Raw genomic sequence first — 21,933 nt, 5'->3', positions numbered from 1 at the left:
GATTGCAAATGTTGGTGTTTAAACAATGCAGCTGCATTAAATGGCAACATTAATTAATTAAGTTGTCCATTCTCCACAATACACTATCACACCTCTATGAAGCACATAGTCTTCAGAGTTTCATGATGCATTGCAGGTTGATTATGCGCTTTGCCCTCTCTTTCTCAGGCACGGGACGAGTATGATGATGCGATAAGTTCAGGTCAGCAGGCATTTCTATTGGAGGAGAGCGATGCAAGCCCAGATATTTTTCGGCTGGCTGTGGGGAACCTGCCTCCTAAAGAAAGCGCTGCTGTGACTCTCATCTATGTTATTGAGCTGGCTGTGCAGCCGGATGATGGCCTGCGCTTCTGTCTGCCAGCTGTGCTCAACCCACGTTATGCACCCAGCAACATCGGCAAGCTATATTGCTTTATTATTTAGAATGCTTATGACCATTTTTTTGTGATGTTACAATTGAAGATTCTATTTTCATATTTCTCTGTTTTATGTTTAATGTGGTTGTTTTCATTCATCTCTCTCTCTCAGATACAAATAATGTGCCCAAGGTGAAATCTGTTCCTGCATGTAAGGTGCCTTATACTTTGACCCTTAGTGTCCATATCATCTCTCCCATCCCTGTTTCAAGAGTAGAGTCCAGCTGCTCTCTGGAACCCCTGACTTACCTCAACACAGCTCACACTCAGGCAAAGGTGAGTGTGCACTAAAAAAAAGGGAAGACCTGTTTGAGTGAGCAGACATCTCAGAGTTTTCAGACTCCCCAATTATCTGAATGCAGGTGAGTCTCTCTCCAGGACACAAGTTCGACAGGGATGTGGAGATGTTGCTTTATTACCAGGATGCCCATCAGCCCACTGCTATAGTGGAGGCGGGAGTTCCGAACGGCAAACCAGGTAGGAGTTTTTAGCTCATCTGGCACATGGCCAAGAAACTCTGATGGAATAAATCTCTGATAGAATAAAACTCTATAAAAGCGCATTTATGAGGTGTTCTGTTGGGTTGATATCAGTATTTTACGTGGCCAACCACTTTGTGGCTGAGTTGCTGTCATTCCCAATCGCTTCCACTTTATTATAATACCACTGACAGTTGTGATTTCACAGTCACAGTGCCATGCTGGAACAGAGCTCCTGAGAGCGATCCATTCTTTCATAAATGTTTGTAGAAGCAGTCTGCATCACACCTTTGATTGTGCAAGTTTTATTCTTGGTTACAATTAAAATCACTTTTTTGGTGACTTTTTGCATATTTGCAGCTTTTCAATTGTATGTTCCTTTCTAGCTCATGACTAAATGCAATGTCTTGTTCACACTGTCAGCTGGGCTTGTTTGGTGTGTCAGGTGGAGATTCTGACAATCGCACTTTGAAAGTAGCTAAAAACACGAACACACTACTTTTTAAAAATTAACTAAAGATTAACTAAAAAGTAGCATACTACTTTTCAAAATTATCTAAAATGTAACACACCACTTTTCAAAAATTAGCTAAAGAGTAACACACTGCTTTTCAAAATTTACCTAAATAATAGCACACTACTTTTTGAAATTACCTTAAAAAACACACTGCTTTAAAAAAAAATACTAAAAAAGTAGCGCACTACTTTTCAGAAATTAGCTAGAAAAATAGCCACTACTTTTCAAAAATAACCTGAAAAGTTGCACATTAGTTGTCAAAAATGACTTATAAAGTAGCACACTACTTTTCAAAAATTAACTAAAAAGTAGCCACTACTTTTTCTGGAAACGCAGCTAAATTGTAGATACAAATTTTAGTAAAATAGCTACAAAGTAGCTAACTACACATTTTTCAGTAACTATCCCAACCCTGCATAAAAGTTACCAAAATGCATCTTAATATTAATATCTGCATAATAAGTCAAGAGTTTAAGAAGTTAAACAAGTGCTTATTGAAGCAACTACAATTTTCTCACCTACCATCTTCTTTTAACATGAAAATGAAACAGGATGTTTAATTACAGAGCCTTCAAAAAGTCTCCCTTTTGCAGGTTCTCTGATGGGCGACTCTGTGGTCATGCTAAGTCTGTATCCAGAATTCCCTCCAGAGGTGGCAAATACTTTTGGGAACCGTGGCGAGTTTATTTTCCTAATGGATCAGTCTGGCAGTATGGGCGGTTCCTCCATCAGGAGCGCCCGGGTAAAGTTTTTAGATTATTTTTAAAGCACGTGTTAATATTTAAAGTGGAAATGTACTAATTATTTTGCCATTCTAGAGAAACCTACTCGGCCAGAATTGCTGACAATTGTTGATGTTAAAAGGAAATTTCACAAATTTTTTAAACTAAATATAGATAATTAAATCATCCAGATGTAAAGACTCATTGCGAGAGGTTGAATGTAAAATGGTGTACTATAGAGAAACTTACCAATTCTGATTTCTTTACAGTGCTGGTGACAGAAAACAAGGAATGCACAAATATAGCTATTTTATTTAACATGCAATGAGCAGTAAACATACACATGTCTTCTGAGTTTTTAATGTGTAATATTATAACAGTTCCCTAATAGTAAATGGGTCATTCTACAGAAAATCCTTTTTGGTGCCCTAGCATTTACAGATATATTACACTTAAAAAACACCAAGGGTGACAATTTATTTCTATTTTAAAATAAAATATGTTATTTTAACAGTTACACCTTGTGGAGCCTCAATTCAGCAATATTGGTTTTTAAATCAATCATATAGAATTCCAAACACCACATAGGTGCTCGTCCTCATAGCCATGTGTAAAGGATGAGGCCACGTTTTTCTGCTATTTTAATTACAATAATCTGTACAGGACTATGGAATATATAAATCAAATGACATGAAGAAAACAAATGACAAGTAAATATAATAAAATATATAATTAAAGTTGTTGAGTCGTGTCACTGATCACTGGTGTTACTGCATAACAAAAAATCTCTTATTTTGAAATAAAAGTCACACTGATGACATCACTTGACCTCCTTTTAACTGTTTTCTGAGGACCTATGAAGAAAAGCACATGGTGAGTCCACTGTGTCTTTCAGTTATCAAAGATTTTCTCATTTAGCTCATGGTTTCATTTGAAGCTCTTAGTTGAAGTCACTGGTGTCACCCACGTTATTCCGAGGTAAATGTGAAAAAAATAGAATGCAAATGGATTAAATTACACATTTTAGTGGACATTCCATGATTGAGAACATGTGGTTTGATGCTCTGTAGCAGCCATTTAGTAAAATGCATTTTTCATTTATTATGTGTGACACCAGTAAGGATCAGTAACACCAGTGACTCCTATGGTGAGATAGAAAAGTGGATGTTTCTGTAGAATGACCCAACTGTAGAAAAAAATAAAAGGAATAAAAAAGAAAAGAAAGTTTCTTTGGGGACTATAACACCTTGCATGTACCCCTCCACCATGAATGGATTTTAAAAACACTCTTAAGTTGAGAAACACATATTCAGAACCAATTCATCTAATAACTTTCTGTTAGGTTGCTTTTAGAGCCATTAAACTCTTCAGACATATGGTTCTGATCACCATCACTGTGATCAATTTTAACACCGTAAGTTCATCTAGAATGGTGCATTTCAAACTGAACCTCTGTGAATGACTTTGTTTACATTGCGATGATTGCATTAGGAATTTTAGGAAATTAGTTCACTTTCCTTTCAATTACATTGGCTGAGACTTTGTTTTACAACAGTTTAAAAATCTAAAAGGATAAGACATATTAAAACATTGTTTCAAATATACGCTGGCCAGCCATATTATTAAGTACACCTCCTCGTTTCTACATTTATTGTCCATTTTATTAGCTCCACTGGCCATATAGGAGCACTGTAGTTCTGCAATTACAGACTGTAGCCCATCTGTTTCTCTGCAATACTTTGTTAGCCCCCTTTGATCTGTTCTACAGTGGTCAGAATCCCAAAGGGGACTGCCACAGAGAAGGTATTACCTGCTCCCTTACCTGCAAATATTTACAATAATTGAAGATACATGTAAATAAGGGAGATTAATGAAGACCTTCTGGAACTCCTCATTCTTCATTAGCACATGATCATTTTTCCATGTTGTTATTAACATGTTAGTTACTTCTTGTGGTGTTCTGCAGGAAACTCTTCTCCTGCTGCTGAAGAGTCTTCCCCTGGGCTGCTACTTCAACATCTATGGCTTTGGCTCTGACTTCAAGTACTTTTTCTAGTGAGTGCTCTGTGGTCACTCAGGTCATCATGATGATGATTAGTGCACTAGCAGATTTAGGCCCAATCTCATTTCTTCTTTTTAGCCCTGCCCCTTGATTTTGAGTGTCACCCCAACCCCTTGGAACTGAGTTACAAGGGGCAGTGGTTGAAATCATCCCCTATGAATTGGGACCCTAAAATAAAAAGAACACTAATTCATTAACAGCTACTAGCACTGCTCTGTAGGCGACCCGGCCCGTCTGCAGTGACAGCAGAGCAGGGTAAAGTTCAGCTCCTCACGGCTGGGCTTTAGTCACATTTAGGGCATCATATGCTTTCAAAAAGAGGGGGGCAATTATTTATTATCACCCACCCCGATTCTTCAGTGATATGAAGCATTCAGATTTTCCTGTTCCACCTTAAATGGCATAGAAGTTACGTTCTGGCGCTTCAGGCATCAGAACTGCTGGACTACTTAAGGTGGAATGGGAAAGTTAGCTAGCTACTGAGAGGTTAGCATGCTATCAGCAATTTTTATGCTTGTTATGAAGAAAATCACTATAATACACTGAAATGGCATTAAACCAAGAAAATACAATGGTTATCATATTTTTTTTTTAATTTTCACAACACTCTGTTTGGAGTCTCTGAAAAAGTTTGGAGGGCCATCTAGCCTTAACACTTCACCCAACCCCTCTATCTCAACAAACATTGGGACATCCTACACCTAGACATGAACGTGCAAAACAGAGGGCTTAGGGGTGAGGGGTGAAATGGGATTGGGCCTTAGTTTGATAGCTGAAAACAGCTTCACCTCACTGATGCATGAGTTCATTTCATTCTTTTTTGTTCCAGTAAGAGTGTGAAATACACTCAGCAGACGATGGAGGAGGCGATGAAGAAAGTGGAGGCTATGCAGGCGGACATGGGTGGAACAGAGATTCTGAAACCACTGCAGCACATCTATAGCCAAAACAATCTTCCAGATCACCCCAAACAGGTACAGTGCTCAACACCTAGGTCTTGATCTCCAAAAAGGGGAGGAGGGGTGGAGGTTTTTTGTGCTCACCACATAAAATTTTCTTCTCTTTTACAAGGTGTTTGTTTTCACTGATGGAGGTGTCTTTAACACCAAAGAGATCCTGGACCTGGTCAGAACTCACTCTAGATCCAGCAGGTCAGTTTATTCACTCAGGCACACATGAGATCACAGTCTGTTTTGTAGAGATGGTAGGATGGACTGATACATTGGACTTATTCACTTCCAGGTGCTTCACCTTTGGCATTGGTCAGGGAGCCAGCACTGCACTGATCACAGGAATGGCTAAAGAAGGACGCGGCATTGCCCAGTTCATCACAAGCAATGACCGACTGCAGCTCAAAGTAAGTCTGGGCATGGCTGTGTGTGCTTACACTGTTAGTAGAATATAAACAAAGACAAGAGCAGAGTGAAGATCGATTCTGATCCGTCTCCTCTTTTCTGCAGGTGATGCAGTCCCTCAGCTTCGCCCTGCAGCCCGCTGTTGTTGACATCTCTGTGAAATGGACCCTTCCAGAGGGCATGTCTGTCACTACTTTGTCTCCTCCCCTCAATGTTCTCTTTCAGGGTCAGAGGGCACTACTGTACGCTCAGCTCACAGGAGAGGTGAGAAAGCTCTGTCAATATATATAATATGTACACTATGATTTTTGAAGTGAAAAGATGCAAACACAGAAGTGATTTTAATTTTAAGTATAAAATTTTCTGCAAATATTAATGCACAGGTATGTTCTTATTATTAAACATTAAAAAATAAAATAGTCATCATGACAGATCCAAAAGTTTGAACACCCTAGCAGACCAGTACCTAAAAACATCCCTTTGGCAGCTTGCAAACTCTTTTGCAGAACCTTCTGTTCTTATTTTAGGAATGTTTAGGAGGGAATGTTTAGGAATGTTTTAGGATTGTTGGCAGTGCAATAATGAATGTACAAGGAGGCACAGGTAACAGCATATATGGATGCATATAACTGTCTAAAATGCCTTTGTATGCTGTAGCTTTAACGTCACCCGTCACTGGAACTAAGGGATCGAGCCCAAACCCTGAAAAACAACCTCAGAACATTATCCAGACGCCAATATTTCACTGCACAATGTGCTTTTATTAAATAAACAATAAATACTTCCTAAATGTGAGGTGTTAATTCTATTATTCGGTAGTACTAACAAGTAGTCAGCAAGGTTATCTTATATATAGGTTCACACAAGGACGAGGATTTCTATTTGCCAGCTTCTTGTTCAAATTTTTCCATTCCACCTTAAATGGTGGCAGCATTATGGACTCACAGGTCGCCATAGTTATAACTGTGATGGAATCTTTTTCCAGTAGTCATAGAAGTTATCATAAAATGACCTAGTGTCTCCTGCATTAGTGGAGCATCCACAACAGGCAAAGCAAAACTGCAGAAAGTATGCAAGTTTGCAAACTCGCAATGGCACTTTCGATTTCATGCAAACCTTGAGAATTCTGTTTTGCAAGAAGTACATTGCAGCCTTTGGCAGCTGTACTCTATGTTTGCGTGGTCAGCCACCTTGTGGCTTTGGTGTTGTTTTTGCTACAGTTAACTGGAGCAGATCTTGCAGGGCATAAATTTAGCATCTCTGAGCTTTTCAGTATGACCCATAATACCAGAGGTCACTAACAGGCAGTCCGAGTCCAAACCCAGACACTGTGCTATGTGGACCTGAACTTATAACCCATAACCAATATGGAGAATTATTTAATTTTGACAGGGTGGTCTTATTTTAATCGGCGTAACTTTTCTAGCCTTCACGGTAGCTTTAGCAGCCCAGGAAACTCACAGACCAATCACATCTGTTGGATATATCACAAGTGATGCTACTCAGCGAATCAGATCTGAGCATTACGATGAGCTTTGAGATTCGAGTGCGTGGCGAACACACAGGGGAGTCACGAGGCGAGACACAGCAGTCAGAGAAGAAAGTGAGCCAGATTATTTGTTTTCTAAAAAGAGAAAACTGACAATAAAGTCATGATGCAAGTTAGACATTATGATGTTCCAGACCTTTTACCTGGATCTTATTGAATTTTAATTAAATACCCCTGCGTTACACTGTCAGTGTTTGTGTGTTGAAATTGCATGGTGATGTGTTTATTTTTGTACACTACTAAAAAAAAGTATATACACTTATAGCAATGGGTGTGCTTGAAATGCCTGAACTCAAAAATTTGGCATATGGTGTCTATACAGTCATATGCAAAAATGAGAATAAGTGCACATCCTGTAGAGATACACAATTACTCTTTATTTTACTTAATTTACTTTAGTTTAATTTAACAAAATAAATGTGTAAAACTCATAGGACCATTTTTATTATATATTAACTTTAACTGCAGCAAATACATAAAAATTGTCCCCTAAAATTAGCAGAAAATGGCATATTTAAAGGTGTTCCCTGTAGAGAAGTTTTCATTTGGAAAATGAACAAAATGCAGAGGGTGCAGAGGATTGGAGTGAGTCTGATGAAATGCGGATGAAGTGGTGGTTGTCCATGGAGATGATGACTCAGAGGTGCAGTGACAGGCCTATAGACTGTTATAACAGCACTACTGGCTGTTAAGCAGCCTGATGGCCCGGTGGAAGAAAAGGTTTGGGAGCTGGACCCTGCTGATGAGCTGCACTGTCCGCACCACCCTCTGCAGAGCTTTCCACTCAATGGCAGTACAGTTTCCATATCAGGTGGTGATGGAGCCTGTTAGAACGCTCTCCACAGTACATGTGTAGAATGTTCTGAGGATGCGGGGGTTCATGCCAAACATCTTCAGCCACCTGAGGTGGAAGAGGCGTTGTTGTGCCTTCTTTACCACCAGTGTGGTGTCCATGTCAGTTCTTCTGAGATGTGAACCGAGGAACTTGAATCTGCTGACCCTCTCTACTTTGGCTCCGTTGATGCTAATGGGGGTGTACGCTCTCTCTTGCTTCCTGAAGTCCACTAGGAGCTCCTTGGTCTTGTTGACATTGAGAGAGAGGTTGTTCTCCTGACACAAGTGTGTCAGAAAGTGGACCTCTTCTCTGTAGGCCTCCTCATTGTCATTGGAGATCCAACAATTGTGGTGTCATCTGCAAATGTGGAAAGTGGTAAAAACAAGTTGATAATGTGAATAAGAATTTTAATTAATTTACATGAACTACTTCTAATAGTTGACCAGAGGTATAAAATAATATAGATGATTAAGTTATTATATAATAATCTGTTTTTGTCTGTCTAACTTAGAGTTCTGAGGACAGTGAAGGAAGTGTCACTGTGCACTATGGTCTGGCAGAACAACCAATGACAAGCCAGCTCAGCTTCTGCCTTAAACCTTCTGGGGACACAGGGTAACACACACACACACAGTGTACTTGCCCTTGCAGTCTATAGAGGGCGCTGCATACTAATAATGATTTTTTTTACAGCAGTAATTTTACCTCAGATATTAACAATATCAGTACGCTGGAAGTAAAAGCTGTTAATGTCATTGTTGATATTGTGTGAAGGCTGGGAATTCATAGGCTGGCTGCTTGTTCCTTGATCCGATCTCTGGAAATGGAGCAGAGGGAAAAGAAAGACGAGAGCTTAAGAGTAAAGGTGGTGGAGCTCAGTGTGCAGGTGGGAGTGAGCAGCACTTTCACTGCTTTCCTTGCCGTCCACAAGGGCAGTGGAAAGCCAGTGAAAGGACCACTGGTGAGGAGGACAGTGCCAGTGGCGCAAGCATGTGGTATGTTTAACTGTTTTATTATTAAAAATTTCAGAACTCTAAACTCACATGCTGCCCAGTATTGAGGGAGAAGTTTGTATTCAATACTTTCATGTATATTTCCATTTACAGCATTTGGCAGACACACTTATCCAGAGCGATTTATAGTTAATTGATAAATTAATTGATTGTTAAATGATCATTTTTACATATGTAGGCACATTTTTACAAGGTAGTGTTAGGAGTCTTGCCCAAAGACTCTTATTAGTATGATGTAGGGTGTTTACCCAGGCAGGGCACTGAACCCCAGTCTACAGCTTAGAAAGCAGAGGTGTTACCCATTACATGAGAGGTTACAAATAGGTGGACTACAGTCCGGACCCAGATGCTGTCTTATGTGGACCTGGTCATATAATAGGTAAACTATGGAGAATTTTTTAATTTCAGTGAGGTTTAACATCAGGTCCTATTTTAATTGACATGATTTTTTTAGCATTTATGGTACCAGTTTAGCAGCCTGGGAGACTCACGGACCATCACTAACATGTGACGTTACTCAGCTAATCAGATCTGTGCATTACGATGAGCACTGAGACTGTGAGTGACGCACAGACAGGGGAGGGACAAGGCAGTCAGAGAAGAAAGTGAGCCAGATTATTTCAGAAAGCTTTCTCTAAAATAGAAAAATGGCAATAAATATTGTTAAAAAGTGACTGAATTGTACTTTATTTGATTTGACATTCAGTTATTGACTGTATAAGATGTCGATATAAGTACTAGGCTACTTCAGTAAACAGTATATGGCACTGAAGTTAGACATTATGATGTTCTGGACCTTTGCTTAAGGATATTTTCTTTAACTGGACCTTTTGAATTTTAATTAAATACCTCTTCACTACATTATACCAACCACATATATGAAACAGAAGGTTCAAAACCATACTAAGTAAGTCAGCAGATGTTAACAGGTTAACAGGCTCCTCCAATAACTTCTCACGGTGGGGGGTGGCATGTATATAATGCAGTTATAGTTAAATAAAATTTTAAATTTGAGTCCCCCTACAAAATTGGCAGGTGACATGGGCAGTGGTATACTGTATTACTAACTCTTCTCTCTCTGGTCAGAAAAGCACATGAAATGCTTTTGCAGGTTTATGCATTTTTCTCCCAAAATGAGTAAATTCTGTTAATAAATGTTCTTTGTCTGTGTAGGAGGTGAAACTGGCATGCCTATACGGTAAGTTTAAAATCTGTACTTTTAAGCATTGATTAAAGCATTGTAAGTACAACACTGAAAACAACCAACCAAATCAAAATAGCACAGCATATAAAGTATACTGTAAAAATATATATGAAAAATGGAAAATATATTAAAGAAAAAACAGTACATTTTCTATAGCACAATTACTCCCATCACTCCTTTAATGGAAAATTCTGTTAAATTACAGTACATATTCTGTGTATATACAGGACAGTTCCTTGATTTCATATATGAAACATTCCATACTTTTACTGTTTTATCCACAAAAAATCATGAAATCAGAAAATCAAAAGATCTTCTATATCCTCCACTAGAATCCTGCCAATACATCTTTTCTGCAAAATGCAAAAATGGAAATAAATCACCCCTATAATAAGCCACTATCCATAATATTATAATCCAGATAAAATCAGCTTTTCAGATCTACATAGATCTACATATCAGATCTACATATCTTTCATCAGCATCCACCATGTTGCACCACCATGTTCCTACACTATCTCAAAATGGACAAACCAAACACTGGCTCTAGAGAGCACCTTTTGTGTTTTTTATGTTTAAGCAGCAGGTGCTGTAGCGCTGGTTGGAAGACACAGAAAGGAAGAATCAGTGGTTGCTGCCGGTGCTAGATAACCATTTAGTGACAGCAGAAAACAAGGATAAACACTAGCCTTTCTCAAATAAAAATTGCTGATGAGGGACAAATGTTTTCTAATGATTTCTTGTTCACTGCTGGACAGGTAATTTAGTGCACCAGTCTATATGCTATGTACCCACCAAAGTCTCTACTACACACTTGGAAAGGGAGTGGTGAGGGAGGGGTATTCAGTTCAATCTCACCAGTAGATGGCACATTGTACACATTGCAGTACACATTGCATCTTTAAGAGTTTGTTTTTTTTTTTTGTTTTTTTTTTTTTCCATTTACAGGCTTAATTTATAGTATCTCAAAAAAAGTAAGTACACCCCTCACATTTTTGCAAGTATTATATCTTTTCATGGGACAACACTATAGAAATGATACTTGGATATAACTGCAGTATAAATTTACTGTCCTCTCAAAATAATTCAAAACACAGCCATTAATGTCTAAATAGCTGGCAACACATGAGTACTCCTCACAGTAAACAAACTGTGCTCAAAATGTTAATATTTTGTGTGAACAGCATTATTATCTTGAACTGCCTTAACCCTCTTGGACATGGAATTCACCAGAGCTGCACAGGTTGCTACTGGAATCCTCTTCCACTGCATAATGACATCAAGGAACTGGTAGATGTTAGACACCTTGCACTCCTCCTCCTTCCACATGTTCTTGGACTGCTTTTCTTCAGAAAACTGTTTGCTGGCTTTCTTGTGTGTAAGCTTCAGAAGAGGCTTCCTTCTGGGATGGCGGCCATGTAGGCCGAGTTGATGCATTGTGCGGCGTATGGTCTGAGCACTAAAAGGCTGACCTCCCTCTTCTTCAACCTCTGCAGAGATGCTGGCGGCTCTCATGCATCTATTTTCAGGGTGTTAGCCTAGACCATCTTTGGGGAGAGCAACAATTCAATTTCTCACATCCTCAGAGAGTTCTTTGCCATGAAGTGCCATGTTGAATATACAGTGGCCAGTATGAGCCAACTGTACCCAAAACACCAAATTTAACAGCCCTGCTCTCTCTAACAAGTCACCTGCCATGAGGGAGGGACAACAACACCACTGGGCACAATTTGAACATGTTCACTGTGAGGTGTACTCAGTTGTGTTACCAGCTATTTAGACATTGATGGCTGTGTTGAGTTATTTTGAGAGGACAGTACATTTTACTGCTATGCAAGCTGTTCACTACTTTGTTATATCCATGTTTCATTTCTATAGTGTTATCCCATGAAAAGATATAATAAAATATTTGCAGAAATGTGAGGGGTGTACTGGTTTTTGTAAGATACTATATATCTTTGTCTTTTTTGAGTGTGGGGAATGTATTATTCCACTGTGAAGCTATACCCTGTCAGTGAAGTATGACTGATAGAAGAAACCATAATTGCTGGCAAAAGGGGTTAAACATAGGGTCGAAATGAAGACGCAAGCTAGACAAGAAAAATCAACCGTTGAAATGAGTAAAATGCTTTTTCAGGTTTTTCAGGTTTAACTTAATTTAATGGCCAAGCACACAGACCACCATTCAGCAGCCAGTTATAGGGTTTATTTTGGCCATAGCTGTTGTGTTGTTTCTCAGTACTCAGTGAACAGTGCTCATCAGCCTCTTCCTCTTGTTTCTCTCACTTATTGAAAAAGATCCACGGGAAGTTCACCTCAGTCCTGGTATGGAGCATTACCCTCATATGAATGGGAATCACTAGCAGGTAGGGATTTTTCTTAAACAGGAAAACAGAGAGGAGTTTTCTTTAAATCCAATATTTGACGTATGCAACTTTGATAAATGAGGGCTTGTATGATTACCATTATTTGGCTTAATTTTTCTTACTTTTCGTACTTTTCTTTGTCTGTGCAGGATATGAATACGAAAATGGTCTAGGGTAAGTTTTAAATGCACAGTTCTACACACGGTTTAAAGCATTGCATAAAGTATCACATGCAATTCGGTACAGCCCTAAGACAACCAAATCAAAGTAACCCAGACTATCAAGTACAGTGTCAAAGAGCTGTAAAAAATGCAAAATATGGGTACACTATCTGTAAGATTAACAGACAATCCTGTCACTCGTTTATAGAATAGAATCTATAGAATAAAAAATTCTGTTAAATTACAGTACATATTCTGTGTATATACACAGGACAATTTATTCACTCCATATATGAAACATTCCATAGTTTTACTGTTTTATCCGTAAAAAATAACGTATTGTAGAAAACCAAACCATTGTGTTCCAGGGAACCAGCCATATGTCTTGACAAGTGAAGTTTATTCGTTGCGCATGCAGGTCAAAGACATCCGGCTAGCCCGTAAGTCATTGGGCTAGCACAATTATATAGCTGGACTGATGCCAAGAATAGGCATAGCTCATACAGGACAAGTAACAGGTGTGACAAACATGACCATACAAGGGTAACCACAATAACAGGCAGCCTAAAATACAACTTCAGCACATGCGCACAGATACAGAATGTATATCACAGATATAGCACAATATAAAAAAAATGCCTTCAGTATGTTTCCTTCAGCTCAAAAGAGAAAAATCTTCTGGATCCTCCACTAAAGTCCAGCCAATACATCGGCTGGCTGAGAATTTTAGCCATTATTGATGACCCACAGATTTAGCGGTATTAACAAAAGTGTCATTTACGATTTATCATTAATCAGTTTATTTTGTTGGACTGTGGCCTCACCAGGATTCAAACATGTCATAGTCTCTACTACACTTGGAAAGGGAGTGGTGAGGGAGGGGTATTCAGTTCAATCTGCAACTTCACCACTAGATGGCACACTGCACTTTTACATTTTTTTTATGTATAGGCTTAATGTATGTCATTTTTGAGTGTGAGGAATGCAGTGTTTCACTGTGAAACTATACCTTGTCTTTCAAATACACATAAAAACAACTGTTCTGGCCTGCTGTCTGCCTCAGCTTTAACTTGCCATTTTTGTTATTGCTATAAAATATTACACTAAAAATCAGTTTCTGAGGCTTTTTGCACTACAGCCCACCAGCTGTTTTTATATTCCTTTATATATGGCTGTTTTATATACTCTGGCAGGAGAATTACAGTTAACTGAAGTGTTAATGACTGACAAAAGAAACTATAATTTCTGGCAAAAGGGGTCAAACATAGGTCAAAACTGAAGATGTGAGCTGGACTAGAATAATCAACCCCTGAAATTACCCAAATGCACTTCTAACTATTTTCAGTATGTTTAAGTTAATTTAACGGCAAGCACACAGACCACCATTCAGCAGCCAGTTATAGGGTTTATTTTGGCCATAGCTATTGTGTTGTTTCTCAGTACTCAGTGTACAGTACTCACCAGCTTCCTCCTCTTGTTTCTCTCACTTATTGAAAAAGATCCATGGGAAGTTCACCTCAGTCCTGCTATGAAGCATTTGCAGGTGTGTTATCAGAGTGAAATCAGATACTATATTACTAACTCTTCACCATTTTTCCAGAAGAGCAAAAAAATTATAGCCTTTTGTGGCTTCATATATTTTCCCCCTAAAATAAGTTATTTTTCTCAATAACTTTTCTTTGTGCAGAACATGAATATCAAACTCTTGCAAGGTAAGTTTAAAATCCACTCTTTTACACATTGTTAACAACATTACAGGCAATTCAGTACAACAGTGAAGACATCCAACCAAATCAAAGTAACACTGAATACACTGTAAAAAATGCCCCCAAAAAGGAAAATATGCTGAAGAAAATGCCGATACATTTTCCATAGAATTTAACAGTCAATCCAGTCACACATTTAATGGAAAATTCAGTTAAATTACAGTATATACTTTGTGCATATGCAGGACAATTCACTTCACTTTAGAAGAGATCTGATAAGAAAATAAGAGGTAATTAAGTAAAACTGAAATCTGAAGAATTCTAGGTAACCCTGGTAAAACATAGATTACAGATATTTTTTCAGTAAAATTAACAGACAATACCGTCATTCCTTTCACAGAAAATGCTTATGAATGAAAATGCTTATGCTTATACTTCTGAAATGGGTGAAAAATACATGGATGGATGTTGATATACCTTGGTGCCAAAGTAAAAATTAGGTGTTGGAAACACTATATCTGGTAAATTTGAGGCATGATGACTGCATTTAGCATAATTACTGCATCCTTACTGTGTCTCAGTACTTTAAACAGGGGTCATCAGCTTCCCTCTCCTTCTTCTCTTTCTGAAAATTACCCAGGGCAAGGAACGATCGACATCAGTCAGGATCAGTAGCACAGGGTAAGACACATTTTTTTATTAGCAACCCAGAGAAAGAGTCTTGTTTAATTACAACCCAATTTCCAAAAAAGTTAGGATGCAGTGGTAAACATAAATAAAAACTAAATGCAATGAGAGCAAATCATTTAAGATGTATATTTAATGTAAAATAAGTACATAGATAACACATATATATTGAAACTAATAAATGGTTTTTTTTTTAAATATATGCCTGTTTTGAATGTGATAAAATTCCAGTTCCTTTACCAGTTGTAAAAGACTGATAAAGTTCTGTAATGCTAAAAAAACATCTGGTGTAACAATTCACAACTAATGTGAAATAGCAAAGAATGTGGGGATTTCTTCATCTGTGGTGCATGAAACATTTCTGAGAGTCAGGAGGAATCTTTGCATGAACGGGGACAATGCCAAAAACCAATATTGACTGGCAGTGATCATTAAGCCCCTTAGGCTGCACTGCATTAAAAGCAGATGTGATTGTGTAATGGAAAACTCAGGCACACATCTGAAAACCAGTGTCTGTAAAGGCAGTTTGTCACTGCCTCCACAAATGTAAGTTAGAGGTCTACGATGTAAAGAAGAAACTGTATATAAACAGGATCCAGAAATGCTGCCACCTTCTCTGGGCCCAAGCTTATTTAAAATGGGCTGAGGGTAAGTGGGAAAGTGTCTTGTGGTACAACAAATAAGAATTTGAAATTCTTTTGGGAAATCATGGGCACTGTGTCCTCTGGGCTAAAGAGGAGTGGGACCATCTGGCTTGTTATTAGCACACAGTTCAAATGACAGTAACTGTGATGGTAAGGAAGTGCATTAGTGCACATGGCATGGGTGACATGCACATCCGTGAAGGCACTATTAATGCTGAACAATATATACATGTTTTGGAGCAACATATGCTTCCATCTACACAACTTCTTTTTCAGGGAACACCTTGCTTATTTCAGCAAGGCAATGTGTGCAATGCAGTTTTATTAAGGAAACTTCAGTGCTCATCATTATCACAGGCAGGGGGCAGAAAACAGACAGGCATGTACAACCCCATTTCCAAAAAAGTTGGGACAGTGTGCAGAATGCAAATAAAATAGAATACAATGATTTGCATATCATTGGAACCCTATATTTAATTGAAAATGATATAAAGACAACATATCATATGTTGAATTTGATGCCAACAGCACATTCTAAAAAAGCTTGTAGGTATAAGCTGCCCATGAGCTACTTCAAATCAAATGTCTCTAGGAGTCTGATGAATTCTAATGCATTACTATCTGAAGGATTATTGATTAGTTAAGTTAAAGTGCCCAGAGAGAAGAATTTTGTAGACACAACTGATCATAATGCCACAATTTCTGATCAAATTTACTATTTTGTAGTAAATATAGAATTTGGAGGTCTATATAAACACAGTCTTCATCATTAAAAAGATTAATAGCAACACCCAAAAGACAAGAATTCATGAATTCATTTGCAGTTAAAGTCACTATTATAAAGGCAGGCCACTCCTCCTCCTCATCTGCCCGTCTTACTGTATGGATATAAATCTGTAGTTTTCAGGAGCAATTTCAAGTAGAGTTGCTGTGCCAGCATCACCAAGCCATGTTTCTGACAGAAACATAAAATCTAGCATATGTTCTTTAATAAGATCTCGAGTCAGAAGTGTTTTGTTATGTAGTGAACTTTTGTTGAGCAGAGCAAGGTTTAATTACACTATATGTTTGGGGAGACTGGTCTTTTGAAGGTCTATGAAAATTAAATTATTGGATTTTTTTCACATTTTTGTTTGATTTTTTTTTTAATTAAACGGGGTTTCATGCCATTTTTGAAGCCAGCTCTACCAAGATAGCTAGCAGAAGCTTTAGTATTAGGTCAGTAGAAACATTGCCTACTACCATTAAGTCCAGTCAAGCTTAAGACAAAAAATTTAACAAATATGTCTGATTTTTACACAGTACTGCATATGATTCTCTAATTAAAATAAATACTTTAGAACATATTTTCATGTCAGTCCCACCATCCCAGAAGGACCCCTACTTGGAGCTGATCTCTTACCAGAAAGCTGCAGGGTTCTGGGATTTGGAGACTCGACTTCTTGATCTACTTGGCAAGGCAGAGAAGAATCTGGACAAGCAGATGCCGGCCCAGGTTTGTCATGCTGAGTTACAATAATGTACAGTGGGGTAAAAAAGAATTTAATCAGCCACTGATTGTGCAGGTTCTCTTACTTAGAAAGATGAGAGGTCTGTAATTTTCATCATAGGTACACTTCAACTATGAGAGACAATATGAGAAAAAAATCCAGGAAATCACATTGTAGGATTTTTAAAGAATTTATTTGTAAATTATGGTGGAAAATAAGTATTTGGTCACCCACAAACAAGCAAGATTTCTGGCTCTCACAGACCTGTAACTTCTTCTTTAAGAAGCTCTTCTATCCTCCACTCGTCATCTGTATAAAAGACACCTGTTGACTTTTTGACTTGAAAGTTGACTTTTGTTTGATTTGAACTGGGTGTAGCTACATTTGGTGCAGATGATGTGAAATCTGCCAAAGTACCAATCAGATTTAATTATATGTATTTATCAGCTACTTAAGATGCTCTTCCTTATGTAAAGTCACTGCTGTCCTGCTGCCCCGAGTCCCAGACAAAACGTCCAGTGAGTAGGTTATTTTAGCTTTTCTAAATTTGTTATTGGTGCATGTTATGAAGGTTTATTATACTGTAGTTTGTAGCTAGACACTGTATCCTACTATAGGCAATTAGCTACATTAAGTTAAATGTATAGCTTTTTATCTGTGGTCAAAGTAAGTCACTCTTGCCTGGAGATTTCTGGTTCTAGGATCCACCTACCAGTTATGCTGACATGTAAAAACCACTGTGCTTGATACATTCATAGTCCACTACCTAAATAATAACTGGCCAACAGTGGTCTTGAGGTTAGAAACTGACCAATGATGAATGGGATATGGGATATTTATACAACCAAATGTTTTTTGATCCTTTTGAAATCTGTCTATGGTTTTGATGATGGTGTGCAGGTGGACAGTGCGGTGTGGGCCACTGTTCTGGCTCTGATTTGGCTCCACGGTTTCAGGGCAGATAAACGTGAAGAGTGGAAGTTTATTGCCTTGAAGGCCACATCCTGGATCCATTCTCAGAAAGGTGACACAGAACATCACCAACAAACACAGTGTAGAATATTTCAATCATTATGACTCTTACATTCAACGTAAAACAGCAAACCTGAGAGGAAACACTGATTGGTTTAGTCACAATTCACAACACATGTGTGCTGGGTCTTATTTCTGTCTGGTATAGTTTACTGGAGTCCCATGATTATACTGAGATGCCAGTTTATTAAATACCTTAATTGCAGCAGTGCTTGCTAGTAAATTTATTAGGTACACTTGCCACATAGGTGCACTAAGGCCCAGTCCCACTGCCCCTACCACTTCGCCCTTAGACCTCTGTTTTGGTTCATGTCAAGGTTAGGATGTCCCAATTTTTGTTGAGATAGAGGGCTAGGGCAAAGTGTTAGGGCTACATGGCCCTCAAAATGGAGGTATTTCAGACTCCAAACAGAGAGTTATGAGAAAAAAAAGAATAACTGGCAAGATGGCAGCATGAGTGACCAAAGCAACCTACACATTTATGTATTTTCTCTGTTAAAAAAACAGTTTGCACTGAAGTCCCTGTAGTCACTGAACAATAAACCTTAGTATGTAATAAGCTAGAGATTTTAAAGGTCCAACATTTTTAACTGTTGAAATAACAAAAAGTATATCAAATTGTTTGCTGCCTAGTGTTGTCACCTTAACCCTGGTCACTTGATCTGTGATGTGAATTTTTACTAGGTTCAGCTGATGGGTTGCTATGCTTATGATGCAGTCTAAAATAGATATCAGTTCAGTTGCAGAACCCAATCTACTCAGTTAATGAGTTAAAATGCTGCCAAATGTCTATACATGTCAACAGCAGTGCACTGTCCCCAAATGTTTGTCCAAACATTGAGGATAATCAGAACTAGTCAAAGTATTCTTTATATACATATGATTTTGACCAATCAAATGAAAGGTAATAAATACTATTGTATTGCTGTTGTCAAAAGAAAACCCTGTATCTCCAAAATGGTAACTTTACAGGAGAAGGAATAAATCTACTTTATTTTTAATGTCTGTTGCTCTTTATATTGTATGTAAATTTCATTAAGAATGGAATTTACATACAATATAAAGGGCAACAGACATTTTCAAATTATGCCAAAAATTCAAAAATGACAAATGGATATACAAGTTTTTCTTTTGACAGCAGCAATATGAAAATGCATGAAGTCCTAGAGATTTTGCATACAGGAATTTCCAGGACAGACAACCAAAAACCTGGACCATCCAGGGAAATCCTAGTCAGGTGGCTTAGATATGTTTGATATGGTTCGTGCTCCTAATCTTAATTTCCATAGCAGAAACAGCATTGAGTGCTCACTTGTGCCAAGCAGAGAGAGCTTGTCTGGTGGAATGCATCAATGTTACTCACAAATGTCACCAGAATTACTGGTCTTTATAGCCTGCATACTTTCTCAGACTTCCTGTATTGGAATGTGGCGAATATCTGATTGATTTAATTGATTTTCATAATTCGATTTCTGGCACCCTGATATAATAATGTAGGTGTGAGGTAGGTATGTATATTAAACTGGAGAGCTCAGTGTAATGGTTGTGATTCATGTTTCATGATGCTGTGTTTCAGTGGAGAACCTGTCTGAATGCCTGAAGGCCGGAAGTGCTTTGCTGGGATGTCAGGTGAAGGAAGGGAATCTTGGATTTTGAGCTCCTCCTGCATGCTGATGTATGGCCATCCACCAGTTACCTCTCCATTCCTGGACTCCTAACGACACAAAGGTCCCTTCTCGCTGGAAATTGTTGTTTCAAATAAAAATGATCCATTATTGCTTCACCAAATGATAAAAAGCTGCAGACTTTTTTTGTTGATGTCGAGAGCATGACTGCTCGCATTTCAATTAGTACCCATGCAAATACAACGCCAATTCCAATGAAGTTGGGACGTTGTGTAAAACATAAATAAAAACAGAATACAATGATTTCCAAATCCTTTTCAACCTATATTCAATTGAATACACTACAAAGACAAGATATTTAATGTTCAAACGGATAAACTTTATTGTTTTTTGCAAATATTCACTCATTTTGAATTTGATGCCTGCAACATGTTCCAAAGAAGTTGGGACAGGGGCATGTTTACCACTGTGTTACATCACCTTTCCTTTTAACAACACTCAATAAGCGTTTGGGAACTGAGGACACTAATTGTTGTAGCTTTGTAGGTGGAATTCTTTCCCATTCTTGATTGATGTACCACTTCAGTTGCTGAACAGTCCGGGGTCTCCGTTGTTGTATTTTGCGCTTCATAATTCACCACACACTTTCAATGGGAAACAGGTCTGGACTGCAGGCAGGCCAGTCTAGTACCCGCACTCTTTTACTATGAAGCCACGCTGTTGTAACACATGCAGAATATGGCTTGACATTGTCTTGCTGAAATAAGCAGGACGTTCTTGAAAAAGACGTTGCTTGGATGGCAGCAGATGTTGCTCCAAAACCTGTATGTACTTTTCAGCATTAATGGTGCCTTCACAGATGTGCAAGTTACCCATGTCATGGGCACTAACACACCCCCATACCATCAGAGATGCTGGCTTTTGAACTTTGCACTGATAACAATCCAGACAGTCCTTTTCCTCTTTGGCCCGGAGGACACGACGTCCATGATTTCCAAAAACAATTTGAAATCTGGACTTGTCAGATCACAGGACACTTTTTCACTTTGCGTCAGTCCATCTCAGATGAGCTCGGGCCCAGAGAAGCCGACAGCCTTTCTGGGTGTTGTTGATATATGGCTTTCGAGTTTTAACTTGCACTTGTAGATGGAGCGGCGAACTGTGTTCACTGACAGTGGTTTTCTGAAGTGTTCCTGAGCCCATGTGGTAATATCCATTACAGAATGATGTTGGATTTTAATGCAGTGCTGCCTGAGGGATCGAAGGTCACGGGCATTCAATGTTGGTTTTCTGCCTTGCTGCTTACTTACAGAGATTTCTCCAGATTCTCTGAATCTTTTGATGATATTATGGACTGTAGCTGATGAAATCCCTGAATTCCTTGCAATTGCATGTTGAGAAACTGTTGGACTATTTGCTCACACAGTTGTTCACAAAGTGGTGAACCTCGCCCCATCCTTGCTCGTGAACGACTGAGCCTTTCAGGGATGCTCCCTTTATACCCAATCATGACACTCACCTGTTTCCAATTAAAATGTTCACCTGTGGAATGTTCCAAACAAGTGTTTTTTGAGCATTCCTCAATTCCCAGTCTTTTGTTGCCCCTGTCCCAACTTCTTTGGAACGTGTTGCAGGCATCAAATTCAAAATGAGTGAATATTTGCAAAAAACAAAGTTTATCTGTTTGACCATTAAATATCTTGGTTTGTAGTGCATTCAATTGAATATAGGTTGAAAAGGATTTGCAAATCATCATATTCTGTTTTTTTTTATGTTTTACACAACGTCCCAAATTCATGGGAATTGGGCTTGTATAATCGAGCCAAAGCTTTTTGTTTTGCACCACATTTTATAGTCTGTGTATGCTGTTTTTGTGCTGTACATTCAATGGTTTATTTTGCTGCTATTGCAGATCAATAAAGTACAACCATCTACCAAATATTTGCAACACACACACATTTGTCTTGCTATACATATGAGGACGTCTATAGGTTTCTATTGATTTTTGTGCTACTGTTGCTGAATAAAACTACACCTAAACATAAAGCTAACCCTAACCTTAATGTCAGT

General features: G+C 38.4%; 1 protein-coding gene across 1 annotated transcript in view; it reads left to right on the top strand.

Annotated features, from left to right (window-relative positions):
• Positions 1-19,947, top strand: part of LOC108429876 (von Willebrand factor A domain-containing protein 5A-like) — a 43,933-nt gene extending 23,986 nt beyond the window's left edge. The window contains exons 4-23 of the mRNA XM_017701936.1: positions 169-397; positions 529-692; positions 779-893; positions 2,006-2,154; positions 4,101-4,189; positions 5,026-5,170; positions 5,268-5,347; positions 5,439-5,553; positions 5,657-5,815; positions 8,447-8,550; positions 8,710-8,930; positions 10,122-10,146; positions 12,451-12,518; positions 12,668-12,692; positions 14,179-14,222; positions 14,367-14,391; positions 15,026-15,066; positions 17,075-17,211; positions 18,107-18,230; positions 19,815-19,947. Coding sequence (XP_017557425.1) covers positions 169-397; positions 529-692; positions 779-893; positions 2,006-2,154; positions 4,101-4,189; positions 5,026-5,170; positions 5,268-5,347; positions 5,439-5,553; positions 5,657-5,815; positions 8,447-8,550; positions 8,710-8,930; positions 10,122-10,146; positions 12,451-12,518; positions 12,668-12,692; positions 14,179-14,222; positions 14,367-14,391; positions 15,026-15,066; positions 17,075-17,211; positions 18,107-18,230; positions 19,815-19,894 — 2,139 coding nt within the window. The 3' untranslated portion in view covers positions 19,895-19,947. The remainder of the gene's footprint in view (positions 1-168; positions 398-528; positions 693-778; positions 894-2,005; positions 2,155-4,100; positions 4,190-5,025; positions 5,171-5,267; positions 5,348-5,438; positions 5,554-5,656; positions 5,816-8,446; positions 8,551-8,709; positions 8,931-10,121; positions 10,147-12,450; positions 12,519-12,667; positions 12,693-14,178; positions 14,223-14,366; positions 14,392-15,025; positions 15,067-17,074; positions 17,212-18,106; positions 18,231-19,814) is intronic.
• Positions 19,948-21,933: the final 1,986 nt, after the last annotated feature.

The sequence above is a fragment of the Pygocentrus nattereri genome, chromosome 7, assembly GCF_015220715.1.
Source record: "Pygocentrus nattereri isolate fPygNat1 chromosome 7, fPygNat1.pri, whole genome shotgun sequence".
Classification (NCBI taxonomy): domain Eukaryota; kingdom Metazoa; phylum Chordata; class Actinopteri; order Characiformes; family Serrasalmidae; genus Pygocentrus; species Pygocentrus nattereri.
This window is presented reverse-complemented; position numbering and strand designations above follow the sequence as displayed.